General features: G+C 43.5%; 1 protein-coding gene across 1 annotated transcript in view; it reads right to left on the reverse strand.

Annotated features, from left to right (window-relative positions):
- USP6NL (USP6 N-terminal like) overlaps positions 1 to 16,167 on the reverse strand; it is a 927,917-nt gene that overhangs the window by 89,300 nt on the left and 822,450 nt on the right. The window contains exons 8-9 of the mRNA XM_086918996.1: positions 11,761 to 11,809; positions 1,982 to 2,102 (exon numbers count right to left, since the gene is read on the reverse strand). Coding sequence (XP_086775122.1) covers positions 1,982 to 2,102; positions 11,761 to 11,809 — 170 coding nt within the window. The remainder of the gene's footprint in view (positions 1 to 1,981; positions 2,103 to 11,760; positions 11,810 to 16,167) is intronic.

The following is a 16,167-nucleotide window of genomic DNA, read 5'->3' on the forward strand; positions in this document are numbered from 1 at the left end:
GACATCTGTCCGCCACGGTCGGGTTTTGCTGGTGGGGAATCCTAATAGCACCGCCGGTTTCCCCACGGTACGGTCAGACGGTCGATTTCCCGCGAGACTGGCGGTCCGGACGCTTTCCGTCCGCCATCCTAATCGGCCCCAGTGTTCGATACTATGTTAGTCATGCTGGCGATATGGATAACCCACGACCTAATATTCACCTGACATTTTACTCTTTGGTAGAAGGCTTCTTCCTTTGATTAGTTTTGCTTCATTTCAGTTTCATCATGGAATAAATCCAGTGGAACTGTTAACAACATGCCCATTCAAGAGCACTCGTTCAAATGTTAGTTACGTTGAAGAATTAAAAAGTATGGAGAAAGCTGATTGACTTTTAGAGAAATTATTTTAATCTACATCGAGGAGAGACGAAAGTTTATAAAGTTAACAAAGTAAAATATATTTTTGAATTACTATCGCTGAAGGCATTTACAGCCACCTATTACGAGTACTTTGGGAATTTTGCTGAGACAAGGAATAAACTGAAATAGCTAATATGATGAAAAATTGAGGATATAATTAAAGGACAACATTTAGTTTGTCTTACACAAATTGAACTGTCTTGTTAGGTTTCAGACACAATTGCACGGGCGAAAGGCAAGCAAGGAAATCTCAACATGGAATTACAAAAAGGAAGCAGGGACAGCCTGATAAGCATGAGGTTGAGGTTATGCACTTCAAGTTCCACAACTGCACTATCTCTTCCTGTTTCACAGGACGTCCACCTAGAGAGGGTATACTGATGTATTTCACAGGACAATATAATGCAACTTTAACTTGAATTTGTTGTGTTTGTGTATTGAGTAGACCCGCTGCACGCTCTCTTCATTTTCCTTTTTTCTTAGTACTTCAGTTGTAGTGGCCAAGTAAATTCAATGAATCATGGTCCTCCAGTTCAGAGGCTTTCCCAAAACCCTTTTTCCTGCAGCGGGCAGAGACCCCAACATCCACCTACATGGACCTACGGTCCGCATATGTAACTTACAACCAAAAAAGAATCCATAATGCATATGGGTGATATCATCTGAGCACCACTCCCTCTGAAGTTCTTGGAATTTGTTGCGCGTCTCAATCATAAACAGACCAGGCATTCTACAAAATGTATACCAATTAGTAGCAATATGATACGATAGATGGTGAGGAGGACGTGGAGGAGTACCAGCTTACCTGGGCACCAAATGATGCATGAAACTAGGATCCTACAAGAGCGGATGCAGGAAAGTCTCTGATAGTAAGTAATGTTGCAGAAGAATTGTTGTCAATTTCAAAAATGTCTACTGCACCATTTCAAACAACTATAAACATCAGCAACGGAAGCTGCTACCTGCTGGCAACAGTGGGGTTGGTGGGGAAATAGGTAAAAAAAAAAATCACTTACGTCCCGGCTGGCCGCCATCTCTCCTTCGTCCTCTTCCTGCCTTCTTGGGGAGACAGGAAGCACCAGGGCTCCCAGGCTCCCTGCAGATAATCACAACAATGCAATGCAGAGCTGTGATTGGTCTGAGCACTGTGACATAGCGCTCAGCCAGGGGTTGGGGGGTGTGCATGTTCTCCACACTGGCTGTAATGTAGCCTGTATGGAGAACACGGTGTGTGCGCATGACTGTTTTGGATGGCCAGAGAGGGCCAGCCAAGCACTCAAGCTCACATAGGACAGGCAAACCACTCCTCCACCTGCTCTGAGAGCAACCCTGCTCCACAAAGACGCTGCAACGGGGAAAACTAAAATGATAATAATCCCAGGTTATTATCATGTTATTTTTCCTTTTTCTTACACTTCAAAAAGCAGTGAGGCGACAGCCACCACTGAACATCAGCACTTTTTCCCCAAATGTTATTATAACGTAAACGAATTCTGGTATAAAATGAGTATTCAAAAATGTACGTTAGAAAAACTGCACTTCTACATAGATAAATTATTGGTTGTGCCTATATGCCTTACCATGCATGGAATGTTTAGGACCAGAGAGCAGTTTTACGAGAGCCCAAAATGCATCTTCTTCATTTAAGTACATGAGGAGCAAAGCAGTGATTTGACTCATTCCTTGGCAGTAGCCAACTTCCTAAAAAGCAAGAGCAGGGAAACTGCAATTTAATTTTCAAACATCATTTAGTTATTTCAGATTTTTATAAAGTGCAACACAGATGGTCGTGTCAGCTTACTGTGCATCAGAACAACGATGAAGCGATGGCAATGCCTCATAAAGGACTAGCAAGAACATATAAGTACATTGTAAAAATTAAAGCAGAAAAATAATTGAACAGCAGTCTCTACAAATAACTTGGAGTGAAAACCATCAGACAGTAACTTGTAAAGCGAATGTTGTAAGACACCAGCAGGGAAAGCAACAAAGAACCATCGATTTTAAGATAGTGAAACAAGAAGAGGGGGACCTCATACAAGGAAAAAGGATGGTTGACATTTGGAGTGAAATGTGTGAGAGTAGTGCAGAGGTGACTAGATCGAGTTTACACAGAACGGGGAACAGAATGAGAAGGCTCAAGATTAGGATTGAGGCGGAGAGGGGAAAAGTAGACTAAAGAAATGGTAAGGTTAGTTTAAGGTAGGTGAAAGTGACTAGACCAAATGTAATTTTAAAAGTTGGGTTTTTTCGTCTTCTGTAGAACTGGAGGTCTTCTGAGCAACTTAGGCCAAAAGGCAGCTAATTCCAAATGGCTAAGGCCACTCAGAAGCATAGAGACTTTCCGTAACGGAAATATTTTGGTTTCCAAACTGGTCATACTTTCTAAAGTTCTTATTAGCACCACAGATTTGAAAAGAGATCCAAGACCCTTTAAGTGCTGGGTGTGAATAGCCTTAAAAGGGATGCACAGCAACTTGAATTGTATTATTCCGTCTCTAGGAAGCCATTGAATGTAGAATTGCTTTCATGTGCACTGGGAACGCCAGAGAGAATGGTGTTCCAATTGTCCAAGATAGATAAGACAGCAGACTTTACAACAGTGTGCATCTCTTTGGAGGTAAGAGAGGTTCAAGTTATTTTCTTGAGCACACACAAAGGTCTTCGCAACTATATCAATGTGTGCAATTTGTTTGTTCATGAAAGATGAGTACTGATGCAGAGTCCCAATGATTTAGCTTCTTGAACCGGGCAGAAGGGAAGCCATCAATGCAACACTAGGCTAGCCATTCCATGTTATATTTGGGTTTGTGACAACGCTTGATGAGGGCTGCTTTGGTTTTCTCTAGATTAAGCTTAAAGAAGTTTATTCATATCCATTTTTGAAGATAAGTTAAAGTTTTTAAGGTGCAGATGTCATGTGGCCCTAATAAAACGTTTTTTATAATGGTAAGAAACTATGTAGTGGGTTTCAAGCACTAGGTGACGTTTCTCTTTATTACAAGAATAGAATATCTATAGGCTTGATGGAATTTATTTTAATTTTTTTTCCATAACAAATTGTATTCATTTTTAAGGGTACAAGATGGGTGATGCCCAAAGCATACATTGCAAATAATGAGAGATATAGAATGTACCATGTTTTAGAAAACAATAACAAATTAGCCTGTTGAACACCAGGCCTATCAACTGATGGGTAGCACCGAACCCCACTGATTACTCGCAACCGCATAGGCCTACATGTGAGTGTATCTGTGTTCAAGGTTACCCGTCTGATGTACTGATGAGTAATACATGTGACAAGGGGCGTTATGAAGGGTCAGGATTTGGCAGAGGGGGTAGGTCTATGCCTCGATATGTCGCCCAGCCAGACCAAATCTTCCTAAGCTTCTGTGGGGAGCCCTGTACCTGGAAGAGTGCAATGTAGGTGCCCATGCATTTGTCCATAGCTTTTTTCCACCTTCCCATACTCCCGCTGTCCACAGTTGGGCTAGGTCCCTTTTGGCCAGAGTTGGGCCCAGGAACAGCAGATGTTGATTATAGCGGTATCTGCCTATCTCTTCTGTACTATGGAGCAACAGCAGTCTGGGATTGCACTGAATGGTCCAGGCCAGGACATGACATGACCAAGGCAGGAAGTGATATCCTTCTAAATGGTTGTAGCACCTCACAACTCCAGAACGTATGTGGGAATGTGCCTTCGGAACCCTTGCAGCAAAGACATTGGGGGGAATGGATGACACCCATTTTCCACAGACGGGATTGTGTAAAGTATGCATGATGAAGACATTTAAACTGAATAAGGCAGTATCGTGAAGAAACCGCTGCGTTCTGAGGACTAGGCAGGGCCTCGGTCCAATCGTCATCGGTCATGGTCGGTATATCAATCTCCTAGGCAGCTCGAGTCTTATGCAGTGTATTTTGTGTGTGGGTGGTCAGGGTCTGATAGATTTGTCTGATCTTGTGTGCCCTCAAGTCCCCCTTTAATAGTTGGCCCTCTAGGGATTGGAACTCGGGTAGTACTTCTAATTGAAGAATTTTGGGGGTTAGGGTGCGTCGCAATTGTAAATATCGATAGAACTGTGATTTATGTAATTTGAACTTTATTTGTGAAAGTTGAAAGAATTTAAGGGTGCAACCTTGCATAATATTGCCTAATGTGGAGATACCTAGGAGGTCCCACTGATGAAAGCCCGGACGTGTGGAGACCGGACGCAAGTATGTGCCCTGCCATAGTGGGGTCGTTTGAGTCAAGTGTCCGGTCCAGCCCATGGTTTTCACTGTACATCACCATAATTGTGTAACTGTCTGGCTGGCTGGGGGGAGGATATCTAAACTTATTTGACTATAGAGGAATTTCGGTACTGGGGTTCCCTCCATTGCCAGCCACTCTACAGCGTAGGCTGGGTAAGACTGAGTCGTACCACCTCTCATTGATGACTAGGAGATGGGAAGCGGCGTAATATCCATATATATCCGCCACTGTGATGCCTCTGCAGTAGGTCAATGGTGTGCAGGTATTCAATGCCACTCGAATGGCACCTCCCTGCCATAGGAACTTATTAAGAATTGCGTTCAGCTGGGTGAACCATGAGCGCGGGATGGTATATGAGAAGTTCTGTAGCCAATATAATATTTGAGGCAGAGAAACCATTTTAAAGATTGCTGACCGACCATACAGTGATAGAAGCAGTTGTGACAATATGGGATTTATTTTTGATTCTTTTTTTTTCCATAAATCTTTTTATTGCAAACATCACAACAAGCAGCTACATCAGTGATACAATTGATGCAGGTAATATTCGGGCAATGAGTATACATTGTACATTATACACATGAAGAGGATACCACAGTGGAGATGGGTGACTGTCCCACTCGTCTACAGCCACACTGTAGACCTACCACTGTCCCCCTATTTTCCCCCATTTCTTTGGGCTTCCTCTACTTTGAAATATTGTTTGTTCTGCTAGCCAGCACCAGTCCATATCGGTTTTCGAGTCCACTACCTTTGGCAATTACCGGGCCTCCCAACACTTGGCCATGTTGCGTTTGCCACTACCGCGCTAGTGCTAACCATATTTTGGTGTACCTAGGCCAATGCTCCTCCCCGGCAATCATTAACAGGATCCACTGCAGCATCAGGGGGACCTCCAATACGGTTACCTGCGCCATGACCCTTATGAATATTTGTGTGTCTTTGGACATACCCATTGTTTTTGATTCAGTACACGCTATATTCCATTGTGAAGTACAATATTATCACAGATAAGTTTCTGCTCATCAAATTGTTTAGTACTAGTATAAACATAAACTACCTAAGTGGCCTCGACTTGCATGGCGCACACTAGTATGAAAAAGGAGTAACTGTAGGGAGGAAGGATAGAATGTCACTGGGAAGTTGCAGCCCATTGCTGGGCTGGCCACCAGATAAAAGGTTTTTATTAGCCGTGCCAGCTGGGGTTCTACTATATGAAATATAGTGCTTCCTCCAACCAAGGAGAGCAGCTAACTTTTGGAAGAACAGCCAATTCATGAGCGATCCTTCAGATCCACCAAACCCTATGTCCCCCTAAAGTCCCCTTCTGGCAAGGTAAGATTTATTCATGTACTTATTCAATAGAGCGGTGGAGTAAAGCATCTCACACCAAAGTGCTTGTGGAAGGTTAAAGAAAAAAGCAGGAGGTCTGGGACATTTGCTAACGAAGTTGGCAGCACTAGAGAAATGTAATATCCCTCGTAACAGTGAGTGATTATTTTAAAATTTACTGAACACTTTGTGGCTTTTGCAAAAATTGGGCTAGTTTATATATTATGTACAGCTCGAAATGCACGTTTTTTTAGACTGGTTCGTATTTGCAACACTGTAAATAAAACCCTTCACGAGCCACACTGTAGCTCCAACGCTGGCAATTGTGCAAATTAAGCCACTCTATTGTAAACAGTCTCTGTAGAATGAATCGTAAAACTAAGCAAAAACAACGAATCTTCCAACATGCATTCACAAGGAAAGTTGCACATAACACTCCAGGGAACCGTAGTGTAATATTCGGCGACTAACAAACTTGGCACCATCTGATATCTAATATGAAGGAATATGCGCTTGGCTTATTGTGAGAGATTTATTGGCTTATTGTCCAAATATGATCAAAGGTTTACTGCTAATACATAGGAACTTCTTAGTGAGCCTCACTATGGCGTATATTCCACAAGTACTTTACAATGGTAATGGCACAGAGAAATAGAGCTAGCCGCCATTCCCCTTAGGGACTAAGGGTGTCTATTCTCGTAGAACTCCCAATTTTATTGTTGAAAAAATCCCCAATAAGAATGAAAGACCATCTTTGCTTCTTCACTTCCAATACAAGCATTTTGCATATGGTTGAAATGACTGATAGGTTAAGTTACTTACCTTTGGTAACGACTTATCTGGTAGAGACTGGATCTAGCTGCAGATTACTTATCTTTGTATCCTCCCCAGGTGCCAGATTGGTTCAGGAAATCTTTCACCAGTACCTCTGCGCATTGGTAGAGGACGTTGAGCGACTCCACTGCAACGTCGTCCCCGAATGTGATGTAAACAGAGTACAAGTAAGCCATCCCCGACGCACGGATGTCAGTTTCTTTTGTGACCATTTCCGAGCCAACAACGAAGAGCCACTTAGAGAAACAGTCTCAGGAAACTGTGTGCCAAAAAGGGAAAAATCTTGTATCAACAAGTACAGATATAAAGAATTGCAGTAGAGAGCAAAAAGGGGCTCTAGGATACCACAGGGCCCTCAGTTCGCAGAGTGCGGAGGATGGGTGGGCCAAAAAGAAATCTGCGGCTAGATCCTGTCTCTACCAGATAAAGCGTTGCCGAAGGTAAGTAACTTGTACATCTGATAGCGACATCTAGCCTAAGATTCCTTATCTGAGAATCAGATGCCCAAGCAGTATCTTTCTTGTAGGAGGGGCTGCGAACTGACCTCACCAAAGATCCCCAAATAGTAGAAACTGGTCCAAAAGATAGAAAGGGACCAGACTACCTGAAAGATGATAGGTGAAGCAAGTTGTGCACCGAAGGACTGATCTCCAAGAAGGACTATGGGAAGCCCGTAGGGAGTACAAAGCTACAAGGCCATGAGGAACACAGTATAGAACCAGTAAACAGGCAGCCCCAAAAAGGGATGCAACCTATGATCAGGGAATGCAAAGGGACTAAGGACAATAATCCAAAGCGTCCAGGCTTAAAACAAATGGAAGGAACAATCATAGCGTGCTCAACCACAACAAACGCAAAAACAAATAAAGAGCACCCAATAATCGTCAAGGAAACTATCCTGAGAAACAGATTTCTAAAAAAGGGACCTCCAAACATAAAAAGATGGAGAAAGAGAAAAAGAGAGAACAATGAATGCTGAAAAGCATCGCTAGAAAGACAAGAACGATAAAAAGAAACTGCTCTTGTACTGAGAACCTTGATGGATATACAAGGCATACTCCAAAATAATGTAACTGTGAGGTCAATTGAAGAGAGGGAAGAAAACAGGCAAGTACAATCTAGAAGGTTGAACCAGGTCACCAAGAAGGGTGTAAGTAAATGCAGCAGTGTACACCATATAGAAGGCTAGACGACCAAATGTGTAAAACACACACACAAATATATACCTGAAGTAAAAGGCATCTACAAGAGATAAATTCAAGATAAAGGTATATACATGTATATAAAAATAAGAAAAATTGAAATTCCCATAGACACACAAGTCAAACAGGATACAGAAAAAGTAAATCCCCTCCTCCAAAGGAAACTCATGTTCTCCACCAGTGAGCAGGAGAACAAGAAGTTTAGGAACGAGGGACAATTCAAGAATAGAGGTAACCCAGGAAGGACAGAGATAATACAGCCTACTATCATGAAAGAGGAAGTTACGGCAGTAACTGAGATGGAGACAGAAAAACAAAGCTGGGAAACCACAACACAATGCCTCATACAGCAGGAAGTGGAAGACATCGGCCCCTATGGGGAAAAAGGCCAACTGTCCAATTATCAATGCCACCGACTAAGGAAGGATGACAGCAGGCAGTAATAGGAGAAGTAAAACAGCATGTGGAAAGTCCACTATTAAATAGAAGAAGACTGACAGGGGGAAAAGAAGGGCCGGCTGAATTTAAGGGCAACAGATAGTGGATTATGATAATCACACATTGCCCAATTTATGGAAGCAGGGGGAAACAGGTAAGAAACCTGACTAACACTTCATGGATACTTGAAGGAAGATAGGATAGAAAGGTGGGTAGAACACCAAAAGGGTAAAAACACCAACAAGAACACCAGACAGCGTAAAATAAGCAGCATTAGGGGCACAATTAATGTGAAGGGGGGGGGGGGGGGGGGGGGGGGGGCGAGAACACAAGAAAATAGTGACCAAGCACAATCGAAATAATACGCCAACAAGATGTCAATACCAGGGAGGGGGAGCCATGGAACCCAGGCCCGAGCTAAGAGGAACATAATATGAGTAGGAGAAAAGCCATGTGTCTCACAGAGTAAAACAGAACAAAAAGAAGGTCCCAACCACAGAGAGTCGAAGACCAGAATAAAAGATAACCAGGCCAAGAGCGTGCTTACCCGCGGTACCAGTGACGCCCAAATGGAGGGGGCAGAGAAAAGAAGAAATCAAGTGCCTATAAGGGATGCGAAGTGCATAGACAGCTTATAAAATGCCTCTAAGGCATACAAAATGAGGTCAGGTCCTCGAAAATGGAGAACAAGGCTACCCTGCATCCGCAAAGCGTAACAGAAAACCTGCCGCAGAGAAAGCATACGGGTAGGAAAAATCAAGCAGCAGAAAGAAGCCATAAGAGAAGACTCCCATGAGACTGCAAAGCAAGATGAGTTCCAGATGTCTGGAAACTAAACCTGTTATTGACAGCATTATTGCTAAGAAAAGTATGTACAGAAAGCAGGAACACCACAATGGGTGTAACCATGGTAGGGAGAGAGTACTTTGCCCTATGCAGGCGAACAAGAATCAAAACAAGGGGAAACAAACTGTCCCCGACAACCTTAGTACAGCAAATAGTTGACTCCGCACAACCATGACTATATTTGAACCGGTATAAGGTTGAGTCCGCATGTGCGTCAAAAATTGAGGCGCATCACAAGGCATGTCAATTAAAGTAGCTTACACAGCCTCCAAAAAACGGGAAGTATGTACTCATGCACGCTGACATAGACCTATAGAAGAGGCCACAGCCGGACCAACAGAATCAGTGATAGCCATATCACAGTGGATGCTAAGAGTGACGGGCTTGCTGTCGATCACATACCAGAGGAACAAGCTACCTCTGGAAGAGAGCAAGAGGCGTTCCACTGAGTCCCTCAAGACATGAGAGAATGGGGAGACGACATAAGAAGTGCTCAGAGAGCAAAGGGCAGCGCTAGAAGAAGAGAAAATATGACTACCACAATCGTCATATTTCCTGGCCTCTTCCTCCAGAGGGACAGGAGGGAGAAAATCAATATTTTGGGTGGCCAAAGCAGCCTGAACCACAAAGCTCCTAGTAGAAGGATTTCTAAGGAGAAAGGCGGGATCCACGGGATGAGCGATGCCTGTGAGAAATAGAATGATCCACAGGGGGCTCTGTTTCTGGTCTAGCCCAAGCTTCCAGTAGGATATCGAAAAGACAATCACCGTAAGGAAGTACATGCTCAATGTCAGACTGGTTAGGATGTAGAACGCTGAGTAAAGAGTCCATTGACCATTACACAGAAGGAGTTATAAATACTGTACGGCAAAAACTAAATAGAGAATGTCCGTCAGTGCGGAGCTTGCTTCCGTAGCCTAACCAGGAGGAAAATAAGAGGATGGAGCAGATTCCAAAAACCACTGGTGTCACCTAAGTCAAGTAACCAGTAAGATGGGGCGGTGCTGTCTCCGAAATGGGAGGGGACACATCACACAGTCTGTAGTACTTCCACAACCATGGTCCTTTGAAGGAAAAACCACAGGAAGGGAGTCTGAGATGGTTAGCGCTGCATCCGACAGCGTAACCGAAGGCAGTCTGTGTTGAGAAGGCGATGCCTCAATGTTGGAAACAGCGTCAATTGGTATCGATGGCACCACTATGGGGCCAGCAGGCACGAGTCAGACATCAAAGTAAACAGACCAGAAGCAAGAGCCAAAGGTGGGAGCCTCGATGAGCTGTGGACCGGCATCACTCAGGTGTCCAACACAGGAGGCCGACCTGAAGCCAGGGGAGAACCCACCTAAGGGGTCACAGGGACGACCCCATGCTTTTCCAGTGGGGCCCAGGGCATTCCAGTGGGAGGTTACGATCCAAGAATAGAATGAAGAGTTTGAGAATACTGATTCATCCGGGTAAAATTTATTTTATTTATTATTTAAATTTATTAAGCGCGAACAGCTACCCACAAAGGGTTTCCCGGCGACACCCCAGTCCATAATAGGTGGGCAGAAACTGGGTATACCCATGGCCTGACACTTCAATAGAAGAGTGAGGACCAGCGGTAGGCGACAAAGACGGGTGGAGCTGCAACTTCGACCACTGACACCGAGGCTTACCTGCAGACAACAAAGGAGAATGATGCCCACAGGAATGGCTCCTAGCATGGATGCGCGGTCGGTCATTACATCACATAGGAGATCAATGACGACGAGAAAACTTTGATGACTGTGACATCCACTTTGCAAGGAGCTTCATGCAATGTTTTCCCTTTGCACTTTAGGTCGAAGCTGGAGACAGGAGCCACACTCTTCGAAGTCATGGTGCTCACCCAGGCACCACATGCAAACAGAGTGAGGGTCCGTGGCAAACATCTGTTATCTACAGGACTCTCAAGACTTGAACCCCGGGGATATTGAGCAAGGGATAAAAAAGGGCACACTGCTCCATCGATGAAAAATTTCAAGTAGGCCAAAAAATGGCCAGAGGAGCTGTAGTGCGGATCCACGTTGTTAGCGTTGAAAAGAAGGCACTGACGTCAGCGGGTTGAGGGGCAGGGGTTATATGCACTCCGTTGACGTCACATTTGGGGGACAATATAGCTACGGTGTTGCTTGACGCCCTTTACCGACGCGCAGAGGTACTACTGAAAAGATTTCTGGTCCAGTCTGGCGCCTGGAGAGGATTCTAAGATAAGGAATCTGCAGCTAGATGTCTCTATTAGATAAGCTTGATATGCAGAAGGGTAGCTAGATACAAGTGTTTTCCAGAGCACAGAAACCAAAGCAATAATTTATGTACAACAATGCTTCTAATGAAATTAGCATACAATTGAGCATAGCCTAGATCAGTTACTGCTGTATGTACACATTAAATCCAGACTTTATTTTTGATCAAGAGCATTTTAATTTACCGTATTGTATAGGGAATAAGCAGCTAACACATGGAATAAAGCTTGCTGCCTAGAGAGAAAAAAAACAATGTTAAAATATCCCTAAGAATGATGAGAAATGAGTGTGGATTAATCTAAACAAAACTGATCCCTTCAAATGCAGTTCCCAAAAGTTAACAACAGAAATTGTAATAAAAAACAAAAGCTTATTAATAACTATCATGTGGATATAGTTTTCTAGTATCCTAAAATAACAAAAGTGCAAAGGATTAATCAGCGTTCTTACTACATTTTAGAGAATGATACATAAAATTAAAAATAAAAGCAGAAAAAAGCCATAAGAACAACATTGGTTTCTGCAGCGCTGGACTTAAAAGTACTCCATCATAACTTGAATAAAATTATATCTGTTGTCTTCAGCATGCCTGGGAATCGCTTCCAATGAAACACAAAGTAACTCACCACTTGGGACCAGATTTAAAGTTTGGCAGATGGGATTCTCTAACGCAAACTGGATGGATATTCTGTCTGCGCATAGGATATAATGAACTTATAATACGAGGGATAGAATATCCACCACATTTGTGACAGCGCAGTCCGCCTGCCGTAACTCTAACACAGGCCCTAGGTTGGGTGGATGTGTCCGCCCTGAGCATGAGAAATTGACCTGAAAGACACTCCACTGGCTCCAAGACCTTCAAAATGGGCCCACACACTCGAAGGTAATGTCTCGACCTTTCCCTATCTAGGGGTGCTTTTGGTGATAAAAACAAGTGAACGCCCATCCTGGATGGAAAGCGTCTTGCACTTTTAAAACTACTGGGCCATAGCAAGTTTTGTATTCAGGTTGGGCTTTTGGCCTTCCCATGTCCTACTCAATATTTACCAAGCCAAATGCGTTTCCAAGATTCGGTATGGCAGTGAGATCTTGGGGTACGCTTAGATGGACATAATCTAGACAGTAGAAAATCAATTCTTAAGGCGACTTGCCCTGGTTCCACAATGTACCCAGGCTATTCAGTCCATCTAGAATTAGACTGATTACATAATCAATTTAGTCGCTCTCTGTCCTCTACCATTTTGGATAAAGATCTGGAAAAGAGTGGACTTACAGCTCAATAGACTGATTTTGTCAGTGCAGTGCATAGAACTCCATGGTTAGCCTATGTGAAGGCGGGGTTCGCTGCTATATGGGAGAACAGATATATTTCTGAGTCCCCCATCAACTGTCATCCTGAGAATTAAAGGTGGTAACAGGGTTGTTTCTTGAGCAGACTCGGTTAACCTGTGACGAGGGTGAATAATGAAACCCTCTGTGAGAGACCACATGCTTTTAACGTCTGCCCAGGGCATGGAGCATTATTTAGTGCAGGTCACCTATAGACACCCAGATTTCTACTGGCAAGGTTTGGATTTGACCAATTATCCTACATTCTAGCTTCACCAGGTGGCAGGATTCAATCAAGATGCAGATTGCACTGTGGCTGCGACAATAGGTCTCCGCAGGACACTATGCATTTTGTTATGTTCTGTGACTATTTTTGTAGGCCCAGGAAGCAGTTTTTAGTTCCTTAATTAAAAACTTTAATTTTCATCCAGCCCTTGTGTACTTGCAGATGCTCCCTAATGATCATGTTTTATATGCAGTGATCAGTTTCTTGCCAGCTGCCTGGATGTCCAAGCGCTCAAGAATGGACTGTATAGGGTGTTTTTATTTTATTGTTTTTTGGATATTTCATTCTGTTTTGTACCCCTGTGTTTAATTAATCGTCTGTATCTTTTATATTTTTTTATGGTTGTTGTGGACAACCAAATAAAGATTTTATGATGATGACGACCTGCAAGGCTAAACCCGCTTTTATCCACAAAAGGGTTTCAGACCGACTAAATAATCCAGAGAGAACTGGCAAGCTAACAGTTCAGTGATGTCCGCTGATTCTTAGTGTGTACAAAGTGCAAGCTTCTTATAGAAAGGAATACTAAATGGACACCAAGCTTTGCTTTGAAAGGCCACTGCTAGGCAATGAATAAAAAATGCACAAACAGCGAAGCTCCATTAAAAAGGTGTAAGAATTAAATTAAAAAATTGCTAGTTGGTGCCAGGAAACAATAGAGGACATATATGCAAAACGGTTACAAGTGAGCTTCAGGAAAGCAGCATAGAGTTGGCTGCCTGCACAAGTTACCTAATGACTCTCTTTCATTTTGCAAATACTGACCAGACTTATAAACACTTTGAATCTTAGACAAATGAACAACAGCAATGTAAATTACTTACTCACATAGCTCTTCCTTCTGCCAGCTCAGCCCCGGACATTCGCGAGGACGGGACACGACTGTTTATGATGCGGCAGGCTGACTCTGGCATGTGAGCTGCTGAGTGCACTACCAGCGAACATCCATTGTGCCATCAGGGTGAATGGTGAAGCCCAAGGTGGCACAAATCCCATCCACCAAGGAAATTGAGGACACAAAGCCCAAACGAGGTACCGAAACAACTGGGATGCTGAAATCTGAGGAGACAACAGTGGAGAGCCACACTGAGGGGGTTGATGCTCTGCTACAAGCCATACTGGACTCAAAAACAATACTGAAAGCTAAGATCAAATTGGTGGGCATCGAGGTGGGCTTACTACGGATTGATCATAGGAAAGTAGCCGAGCGAGTTACAAAGAATGAATATGCCCTGGCGTCCCTGCGACCTACTACACAAGACTTGAGATAGCAGGTTAGTGACTTAAAAAGCATGGATGCCGGCATTCAATTTAGAGCTAAAGATGATGAGGAAGGAGGGATGTTCTTGGCGCAATAATGTTTGCTTGGTAGGCGTGCAGCCCGAAAAGAAAAAAAGCTCAAAATACAGAGGCTTACGTCAAGAAATGGCTACTTGAAACTGTGTACAATGGGATTTGGCCTAAATTTGTGTTGTACCGAGACCACACTGGGCAGCACGTGATGTTCCGCAGCCCGCGGTGCCCTCCACGTGAGCATTGGCTAAAATTTTGAACTACCATGCATGGGACTATAAATTAAAGCCGGCCTGTGAGCAAGGACCTTGGACAAAAGGAAATCAAAAAGTGTATGTCTTTCTGACTACATCACATAGGTACAAATTCAGCAACGGCCCTGCATTGAGATAAAAAGAAACTTACGGAACATTATGTATAGTATGTTTTGTTATACCCAGCAAAGCTATGGATTGTTGCCAAGGGAGAGACATTTTTCTTTAAGATGTCTGCTGAGGCCTGGGCATATATAAAAAGGCAAATATGCAGAGACCACACCCCGAAGGGTAGTTACACTACGGTGATGATTAGCAGACCTGTGGAGAGGAAAAGACACCTAGTTGAGTAGGCCAACAGGAGAACAAGCTCCGCTGGAACGCAGGATGCCACGAGGTACATCGATTCACGAGAATTATCTACAGACCTAGAATAGAATAACAACTTGGCAGCAGATGAGTACTCAGAGGAGCTGTCCACGCTGGAGATCCTGGTGTGATATAGGGGCAGGGCATGTTTGAGTTCAGGACACTTAACTCTGTACCAGGAGGGTATGTTGTGTGGCAAACTCTGTACCAGGAGGGTATGTTGTGTGGCAATGTTTAGGTTCACTACTTACATTTTAAGTTGCATGCTCCTCACACATCCGAAGAGAAACCTGAATTTCTAGTTACTCTGTTCATGGGAGGGTTAGAAAGAGCCTATGTTTTGCTCCCTGTCCCATAGGGAAAATGTGTTACATCTTCTTTATGTGTTCATGCATCTCCCCTGTTACTTTTGTTCCTAGCTGCTCAGCCAGTGTGAGTGTTCGGGTGGAATGTTGGTGTGATTAAGATTATGGAACGTTTGGGTGCCTGTGTGGTGATGTGTGACAGTTGGAGTATGGGCTGAGCAGCTGGCAGACTGCTCCTGGTGGGGTTGTTGTACTTGGATTCCATCCTGTAACTAAGAGTAATTAATTATCTTCAAAGATACTCCTCTGCTACTGGTCATTCATCACAACATAATTTACGATGGCTAGGACATGCTACCGTCCATCATTGAGAATGGGCTACAATGGCGCTCTGGCGTGTGAGGCATTAGAATTTATACCCTGCATGATGCCAAAAGAGTGTATACGAGGATAGCTTTTTTGGTACTGGGTACAATGGATCATGAATGACGAGGGGGCAAAATGCTTAAAAATGTATTTGTTCATTAGGGAATGAAAATAGAATGTTGTTGTATTCCCTGGAATGGGAGGGGTTTAGGTAATGCCGCCAAGAAACATTAATTGTATTCGGAACCTAGACATTATAGAGTAATCAATGTGTGTCTGCAAGAAACAAATCTCGCAAAAATGTTGCTGGAGAAATTTAGGAAACAATGGAGAGGTCAGGGAATGTGGACAGAATGCTCTGTATTCAGGAGTTAAACACTAATACGC

The sequence above is a fragment of the Lissotriton vulgaris genome, chromosome 1_1 (genome assembly GCF_964263255.1).
Source record: "Lissotriton vulgaris chromosome 1_1, aLisVul1.2, whole genome shotgun sequence".
NCBI lineage: Eukaryota > Metazoa > Chordata > Amphibia > Caudata > Salamandridae > Lissotriton > Lissotriton vulgaris.